This window comes from Cephus cinctus, unplaced genomic scaffold, assembly GCF_000341935.2.
Source record: "Cephus cinctus unplaced genomic scaffold, Ccin1 Ccin1_scaffold1601, whole genome shotgun sequence".
In the NCBI taxonomy this organism is placed as follows: Eukaryota; Metazoa; Arthropoda; class Insecta; order Hymenoptera; family Cephidae; genus Cephus; species Cephus cinctus.
The window spans coordinates 16,102-25,545 of NW_014333898.1; the positions used below are offsets into that span (position 1 = coordinate 16,102).

Below are 9,444 nucleotides of genomic sequence, written 5' to 3' on the forward strand. Positions count from 1 at the left end.
ACCCCCGCCCCCCTCTTACACATGATTGCAAAATACTTAGATCTAGCTCTAAAGCGACGTCTTGTAACCGACTTAGTATTTCCAATTTTTCGTTACTGACTTAACGAAAGAGCTGCAGAAAAAATTATTGATTGCACTAAATAATTAGCTCGTTCCTTGCTGAGACTATCACGATCTGCACATATGTCGCAACATGGGACAAGACTCGGCTGACTCAATACGCGGCATCAACGATGCTAGTTTGTCGGGTGCCTATTTTACAGGACATTATGTATACCCCCATAGACGACTGATATGCAGGACTATTTACAGACCAGCTGCGTCTAAGGTCTGATATAGTGCGACGGGAAAATCTTTCGCGGACGGACACGCTATACTCTCCCTCACTCCGTACAGAGACGTTCCGGAAGTCTTTTTTCGTTTTAACAATTTGTTTCTTGAACTCATTTACCTTCGGACGTTATTATGGCTACAACCCTAGCCGATTTTCGGTATCTGTGTTTTATATACTTTCCGGTGAAGGAACGAAGAACGGATCCCTCTTGATGAATGACCTCTATAATCTAGTCAAAATTAAATCAGTACCTCCAATCTAACTCGTGTAAAAACTTTGATTTTATTTAGTACGTAATTGTTAAAGATTTGCAGACTATTTACAATATAACTTGAATGCTAAACTAGGTTTAACGTAAGCGTTTTACTGAAATGTGTAAAGAAAAAAAATGTAATTCTGGCTGAACTAAGTATTTTTGTACTTTACTGACACGCCAGTTGTTAGTATTTGCCCATGGTCCTCAGGAGCCTCTCCAGGATCAAATACATTGTTACTCTATTCTACTCTACTCTCTCGATTGCATGAAAGTCCAATAAATACAAATGGCGGCCCCGTACGTCTGCCACCGTGCGTCAATGACCATAGAAGGCTTGCAACCGAAAAATTGTCACGAGCAAATATGTAGGTTCAAATTCCAAGTTTATAATAAACATTTTTCTTATAAACTCCGATCGTCAGCGGGACAATAGAATTTTCGACTTGACCGACAAATAAAAGATCTTCAATTGAAATGGTACGTATGCTAAATCAGGCATCCGGGGCGCGGAGAGTCGGGGCGTTGCCTTACGGGATCCTCGGAATATCTTTCCTGTTATTGTCGGTGCTAAGCCGATTCCCTCCCTACTAAGGAGTCGGCCATCAATGAAAACGATTTGGAATCCCAATATTTTGGCAAGGGAATATAAAAAAATCATGCCTGGCTCGCTTTGTTGATTCCCCCCTCGTGCTGGGACCGAGTCTCCAGGATTTTCCTCCTCCTTAAATCTTGATTTATTTATTTCTTTCCGCTTGCTTCCCGCTCGCATGCGCCTCTCTTGCCGAGACGCTCTCTCGCCTTCTTCCACGAGAGGCCCAATCCGCTGCGCATACTGCCGTTGATTTTAAGCACAGCCGTGCTTTATCCCATCGATGTATGGGGTATCGCAGAGAATCATACGTCTATCCAGCTAGTCCGTAATGCAACGATGGATTCTGCGAATGGATACGGAGAATTCTTTGGTTAAAGTGTAATACGCAAATGTTATGAGCAATGAATGATTTTCTAGGAAAAAAAAATGACTCTACTATTCCTACGTTTGGAAAGCTCTTATTCTTATTCTCGTATTCAGCGCGCACGGCTGCACGTAGTATTGATGCGACAGATCGCCGCCCCGCCGGTTGGCACCCGTTAAAAGATACGGGTATGTGTTCCCCTCCTCGCCCCTCCTCCCCCCCCTCCTCGCCCCTCTTGTCTATCGCAACTCGTAACAGGATGACTAGCTTTGGCTACCGGTTCCGCGAGTGTAATCTAATAAAAATATTATGTGGTCCTCTAATCTTTCCCGTATAATGGTATCCATAATTCCTTAACGCGTTGCGGAGCCATGAGCGGCTCTGGATAGAGAGAGGACATCTATTTCCACAGCTCGATAAATCCCGAACGATAAGCTTTAATGTTGGTCGAAAGAGCTGTAAGTTGGTCCCTAAGAAAAAATTAAATTTTACCTCATGATTCATATGCTTTGGCATCCACCTCAGAGACCCACGTCAATACCCGCAACTGCATACCACTCGGATCGTCCTAATGCTCGCAACTGCGCCCCCCTTTAGCCTTCCATCTTGCCCGGCTGACCGAAGCGAAGAAGTCCAAAAAACGATTGATCCTTCGTTTCCATAGCCGATTGTAAGAACGGACTCTTCACCGGAAGACTTGTCGACGCCACGAAGTCGCGGCTGTGACTTTGCATCTTCTCTCTACCCTGTTCAACTACTTGATCCCTTTTTGGCCTCATTGGCCCCTTTCATACGCTCTACCCTTATTCTCCTCTTCTCTTTTCCTCTGTTGGCCTTAGCTCCTTCTTCTTTCCCGGCCTATATCTCCTCGCGAGCGTGTTAAGCTCCGAGCTTTAAGCTTCGTAAGCATATCTCTGAACTCCAACCACGACTCGGTCGCTACTCCGCTGCTGCTGCTATTCTTACAGCCACCAGTAGCTCGGTGAGCTACCGCCGCTCTCGCCCGACCGCTTCTTCCACTTCCTTGCCGAGAAGTAGTACCTCTGGCAAGTTCAGCCAAGTTCCCTTCTGGTGAAGACTCTCCGGCACGGCCATACGCGCGAGCTTCGTGGGAATATATGTATGCGCATAAACCCCTGTATAGGTACACGGGAGCGTATGCCCGTATGCCCGTAAAATTTACAGCTTGCCACCTGCAAGCTTTTCATTATGTCTTTTACGGTTACGATGTTTATAAAAAAAAAAAAAGCTTTAGTGCTTATTATAAGAAGAAGTCCGGGATATCACCCATCACTTCCCTCCAACGCGCAATCTCGAGGACAACTATTTTGACCAATTTTGTTATCGACCAAAGTTATAAAAAAAGAAAGAAATAAAGTAATATAAATTAATGCACCATTAACACTGATCGAATGACGAGGGACATGGGTTTCTTCGTTTAATTAGTCACCATGAATAAATGAATATGAATACATTTGACAGACTTACCTTCAAGTACTACAACGTAGCTTGGAAATACTTGTGTATCCTAAAGTGAACGAATCTCGGAAGGCGCAATGAAATCATACTAAGTATACCGTATCGCCGGTGAACAAATTATACATCGTACAATATAGTTGTATGTTTATTGTTATCATTATCAATATCGTTATCGTTACCATTATTCGTCAACCACAATTATTACAATTTCCATTAGTCATCTCATATTATACAATTTACTTCTTTCTATACATTTTTTTCTATACTTGCACGCGCGCGCGCGTGCGTGCGTGCGTGCGTGCGTGTGTGTGTACACATCGGTAGACTCGAATCAAGTGGGTTGCACTGGCTGCACTGATTCCCATTCATTTATTCACTCACTTAATAACTCATTCACTCAACTTAAATCACCTCCTTTCACCTCACCCTATACATTTTTTGTATGTTTCTAGAGATATATATATACACAAAGTTCCTCGGTTACATATCGAGAACGAGTTAAACAATTGCTTAACGCTCAACTTTCGATCGCCCGGTATAAGTTGGAAAAAGGGAGTTGATTGTTTTCGACGGGTTCTTCCCCGACCGAGTTATGTGCTCGAATCTTTATACTTTTGCCATTTCCACCTGTCCGTTATAAACATACCTATAAGTATGGGGATGCACGTGTCATTCATTGTAATATGCGTATTGAGTGTATACATATCACATAAACAATGCTCACAATGTACGTGGATGGGTGGTCGTGCGTGCGCGTGCGCGTGCGCGCGCGCATTCGTGTATTGTGTGTGCGTTACTGCGTTACTGCGTTACTGCGTTACTGCGTTACTGCGTATCTGCGTATCTGCGTGTAGTATACTATATGTATTATGTATAAATACAACGTTCGGCTACAAAATAATTGACAAAAAAGTGTCAATGCTTTTAGACGAATCCCCACCTGAAATCTATCATCACGTCAACATTTCCTGCGCGCCGTCGGCTGATCTGGCTGTAGGCGCCATTACAAGTCTAACATCAATTAACGCTTTATTTATGCTACTATGGGTTATCTCATTGTCGCAGTTAGATCGTCAAGGACGCGCGCCAGTAGCTAACGGAAACAAGCTGAAAATCCGAGCAAATTACAAACCCTTGACAACCGTACGATAGCTCTTCTATGCTCTCTTGGAATATTACAAATACAGCGCACTGACTGAATCAGATTTGGACTCTCCGCCTATATGTATACTATGTATGTATGTAGCATATGTATACCGGAACTTTGTATAATCGACGAAAACGCATCATATCGAAACATGTAAAGCTCTCTCGATTATTGATCTTAATTTATTATTGTATTTATAACCGCTGCATCTAGTCCTTGTCCTCGTTCAACCAATCCCGACTCTGCTTTCGCTTGTTCTTCTGTTTTTTATCATTCTGACCCTCCTCGAGATTTTTCGTTCCACTAGTTTTCTTCAGTTCGATAACAGTCACAGAGGCAAAACTTTAAAAGCAAAGGTCTCTTTGAAAGAATAAAGAGTGACGAGAGCAACAGTGCTAAAGATGTCGGCAGCAGTGGAATCAGTAATGATTACAACGCTTCTGGCGATAGCGATCGTATGAGCGACCCAAGGATACGAATGTGAAGGGTAGGGAGGGTAGGAAGAGTAGCAACGGGATAAAGAGGATGAGCACAAGGTGGTGACGAAAGAAAAAGGGAAAAAAGGGAAACGAGGAAGGACGAAGGATTGTTCCCGTTGGTGGCTGCAACTAGGCGGCGTTGATTTCCCGAATTACATGACTCCGTCCAAGAGGTGGATTCGCGAGAGACTTTCCGAAATTCTCCTGGCAGTGACACTTCCATTCGAGGGCTTCCATCTTCTTAGATGGCGCCACGTGCGAGGCTTTCGTCCACGAGTAAGTCGAGGTCGAGGAATCGACCTTGGTTACGATTCCTGACGCACCGCCACCTCCCCCGGTCTAGATGCAGTTGCTCTGCAATTCCTCCGTCAGTCTCGTAGTCGTCTCATAGTCGTAAGTTGCTCTCAGCTGGTTGGTTGGTCCGCCGCTTGGCTGATTGGCTGGTTAACAGTTCACTTGATGAATCGGCAAGTGGGCAGACAAACTGTGGGTTACTGGATGCACCGATGAGATTCACACGACATTGTGCGAGAGGGATCCGTCGTCCCGCCACGTATTGGCTGGAAAGAAAAAGTCATCTTTTGAAATTCTCATCGAGAGCCTTCCTCCGTATCGTAGCGTCGGGTTTAGGAGTCGAACGACGTTGGATCTAGTCCTGGGTTACCTCTGTACCGCATGTCCTGCGCCATCGAGGGACACTTGGCGTCCGGCCGCTATTCGAAGGAGAACAAACACATAAAACCCGTTATGTTCCATTGAAATATCTTATTGCGAGTGTTGCCGTGGAAGAAAAGGAAAGCGCAGAAAAGGAAGAAAAATAATAGAAATGCGTTACCGCTCGACTTTCTTTTCTTTGAAATACCTTGCGAAAATCGATGTTGGTGCGTATCGTTCTGTGATGAAGACCCTGCAAAGGCCGCGCGTTATTGGCCAGGGGAGCCTTGGGGGTTCCGTCGGGTCCTTGCATAACTCTCCTCAAGACATAGAGCTGGATGCACCAAAAACAGGTATACACACAGTGAACGAGAGTAACACGTATGGGTGGCTGCAGTAATGCGTGGACGCATGGAAAGGGAGGGGGGGGGAGCTCTGTCTACGAATGCGAATGAAACGGAGGATAGAATGAAAATGTGGAAAACGTGGGAATAGTAAAGGGAGAAAGTGTGTTACCTCCTGGGCGGTGATGTAGATGGGCTTGTTCAGAATTAGCCACACAGCCGTTTCCCAACATCCTGGATACGTGGTGCTGCCCTCGTAGGTCATGTAGCCGTTGGTGTCCGGGAGAAGCGCTTGCAAGGATAAATGGCGTACCTGGGCTTTGTCCCCTATATTGCAGAAACGTCAAGAAGCGTATACATGATATGACACAACATGATTAGGTTGTTCCCCCTTTTTTTTTTTTCTTTTTTTTTTACAATTGATTTATCGAGTGGATCTGCAGAGACGAAATTAAGAAAAAATAGGTGATGTAAGTAGCGCAGTTTGATCGTAACGAGTCGATTTCGTTTGATCAAGTGCGATCTTGCCTATGACCTGGCTGCCTGCGCCTGCGACGTCGGCGTCGGCGTCGGCGTCGGCGTCGACGTGATCTCTTTTCCTGTAGCGCCAACCCATCTACCCAGCAGCGCTCGCACTTTTCTTTTCGAGACAAGACCTTTTCCTGAAAAATATTCGGGCGTCGTCTCATTTCTTCCTAAAACTCGAGGGGTATTCGCCGCGCAACGAATGGAGAATGGAAAGACCATTATTCAGGTGCGTCTTCGCTGAGGTCTCGGCAATTTTTCAGAACTTGTTTTTCCGACCACTCTCGAGGTTCTTTCGGTAGGCTCGATGCGAGTCGCAGCCAATCTTCTTGCCGCTCTGTATATTTGTCTGTCTCATAGCACCACGTCCCCCAGCACGAACTATGCGAGTCTTATTACTTTTCCGCGGATCTTTCCTAAATCGTTGAGTTCGTCCGGGAAGCATATCCGTCTATGCCTACATCATTGCGCTAACGGGCTACCAAGAGACGCTCAACAGCCGCAATCCGTAAACGAATGCGTGCTGTCTGTATCTCGTGTATTGTGTCGGTGACACGAAGAACGCGATGGCCGCCTGCTAATGTAAAAGGGAAGCAATCCCTGGCAAGCCATGACGTAGGAAGATTCTCTCGGGTTGCCATTCACTGCGCTAAGAGCAGTGAGTGAGTGAGTGAGTGGGCGTCGTCACCCGACCACCCCTATACACCACTGGATCTGCACATGTCGCGCGTACTTTTTCCTAGACTACATAATCGTATTATAGAATCGCCTTTAACATTTGCAAACTTACGCGCTCATGGACGCCACATAGTTATTTCTTACAATAAGACGATAACGGATAGACACGCCTCCAGCTGTACGCGCCTCAGTCTCATTTATTATATTGTATCTGCATTCTGTTTCTCTTTGGCGAGAGTGCGAAACGAATCTACATACACAATGGATGTGAGGGATAAGAGGGACAAGAGGGACAAGAGGGACAAGAGGGACAAGAGGGACAACCTCGAACGGCCAGAAGAGGGATTGCGAGCGTTTGTCAGAAATGACAAATAATAAGAAGAGCTCAGCGGCAAAAAAATATCAAGCCGCTCCATTGGCAACGTTAAAGACGCGAATGTCAAGAGGATGCCAAGCGAAAGACCTAGGCGTGATTAATGAAATGCATTAACTCCTTCGAAAGGAGGGAAGTGGGTGAGAGAAGGGAGAGAAGGGAGAGAAGGGAGAGAAGGGAGAGAAAGATGAAAGGACATTGAACTCGACGGAGAGTAGAAAAGGAAGAATGTCGCCGCTTCGTCTGCTGTAGTCGCGCACGATGCCTTGTCGTGTCGTGTCGTGTAGTGTCGTGTAACGTCATCGAAATCCCTCTGCGCTCCTGAGATTTCTCATAGAGAGAGATGCCCCTGACGGGAGGGCATTTTGAAATATCTCGCATTGCTCTGGGATTCTGGTATCTCGCAGTCCAATAAAATACAATATCAGGGTGTCGGTTTAATACCACGCATGCCTCGCAAATATTTCAACCATTATCTAGTCGTAGGTGAGACCGAATACGAGTAATATGCGTGCACAAATATAGATAAAAACATACGTCGCCTTTTCGAGAGACAGCTCGAACGAAGCTGCATTAGAAACAATTGAAGAAATCGAGGAGACATCCATACAAAGTCGAATATAGGTATAATAACCTATAGGTGGCGAACTGCGCGATTAGGCATTTGCGTGCAGCATCATTCTGAATCAGACGCACGTTTGAAAGAGGAAATTGCCCGAACGATAGGTACTACTCTGCCATCGTCCCAAATGCATAGTGATATGCATATAGTACAGAGGTCAGGATAGAGGAAAAAGGTTGTCAAGTCCTTATACCGCATATCTAAGTGCAAGAGAGAGAGAGAGAGAGAGAGAGAGAGAATTTTGGGTGGCTGCGTGCGTGCGTGTGTGTGCAATGCGCGTGAGAATCCTCGTACCTCATGAGAACTAGAGCAAGAAAGGCGCGTCTGCCCACTCTGCCTGCGGCCAACAAAGAGACACTTAAATTCCACACACCAATTTCCATTGTCTTATGATTTATGAACGTTGATCGCTGTCGACATTACGAGCACCATCGTAACCAACAGTACTACTACCTACTACTACCTACTACTACCTACTACTACCTACTACTACCTACTACTACGATCACCACCCTCACACGTTGTCACCAGGCTATTGATTAAATTGCATATACACACGAGCATGTAGTATTCGCATACTTTACTGGCCCTGCAACTTTTCCCTCGTCGTCCCTCCTAATCCACATTTTTCTACACGTTTTCCTATCACGACACTGATTGCTTGAAATATTGAAACACGAGGATGTGAAAATATCGGATGTAAGAAATGCATAACGACGTATCGTTTCCTTGAAAGCGCACAAGAGGACCGAGGCCCAGATATCCAACCAACCGACCAACCGACCAACTGACGCGAGTACTGCCCCCTATTTTTCACTCGGCATTTTATTTATTATCTAGCGCCGTTTCCACTTGCTCATGAGCTCAAGCAGCGCGAGATTTCTGGTGCGTGAAACGCATATTCATCTAACGTCGACTGCTCCTCTTGAAACTCGTCCGTTGACGCCTTCGTAAGGTACTCGTCACTAATTGCATTCAACTCTATTCACTATGAAGAAGCTGCAAAGATATTGACGCTCATATATTTCCAAGATTTTATATTTTGAAAATGGTCATTTTATTCATGCACACGTGGCGAAGAGCAGGTGGAAGTGATTTCATTTCTGATACTTGTCCCGGCAACTCTTTCGAATCTGTGCGTTCTGCGCACGTCATACATCTGATTGTGAGATACCCGGGTATCTCGAGTGATCGCATTTACGCAGCGTGACGATGTGTCACCCTTAGAAATACTTGTTCTGAATGCAATACCTAGTAAATCTAGCCGCCCTGTGCTTGTTATACGAGTATATTCGAAAGAAAATAATATAAAAGCTATGGCTGGATTTACTTACCGCGGTAGAGGACCTTATTGAATGCACTGGTAATTATGCGCAACTCGGGATTTGGCGTATCGCCCAACTGAAACAAACATGCGAGAGAATATAGTATAATAGCGAAAGAGATGAATGAAGCGGCTTGACAGTAGCGTTGTTACGTGGCTGGATATGACCATATAGTCCGACAAATACCTTTGCCACTGAGAGATTTCGCGATCTTACGACGATATACCTAGCGTCGCGTCGCGTCGGGTCGGGGAGGAGGTGGTGGTGGTGGT

At 45.4% G+C, this 9,444-nt stretch overlaps 1 protein-coding gene across 10 annotated transcripts in view; it reads right to left on the reverse strand.

The window, feature by feature from the left end:
- Nucleotides 1–3,152: 3,152 nt before the first annotated feature.
- The window catches only part of LOC107273447 (carbonic anhydrase-related protein 10), a 34,182-nt gene continuing 27,890 nt past the window's right edge, over nucleotides 3,153–9,444 (reverse strand). For 8 of the 10 annotated variants that reach the window (XM_025090761.1, XM_025090760.1, XM_025090763.1 and 5 more), the window contains 5 exons: nucleotides 9,182–9,248; nucleotides 5,822–5,976; nucleotides 5,514–5,639; nucleotides 5,316–5,364; nucleotides 3,153–5,229 (listed from right to left, as the gene is read on the reverse strand). In XM_025090761.1, coding sequence (XP_024946529.1) covers nucleotides 5,165–5,229; nucleotides 5,316–5,364; nucleotides 5,514–5,639; nucleotides 5,822–5,976; nucleotides 9,182–9,248 — 462 coding nt within the window. In that variant the 3' untranslated portion in view covers nucleotides 3,153–5,164. The remainder of the gene's footprint in view (nucleotides 5,230–5,315; nucleotides 5,365–5,513; nucleotides 5,640–5,821; nucleotides 5,977–9,181; nucleotides 9,249–9,444) is intronic. The other 2 variants (XM_025090758.1, XM_025090759.1) reach the window with 2 other exon arrangements.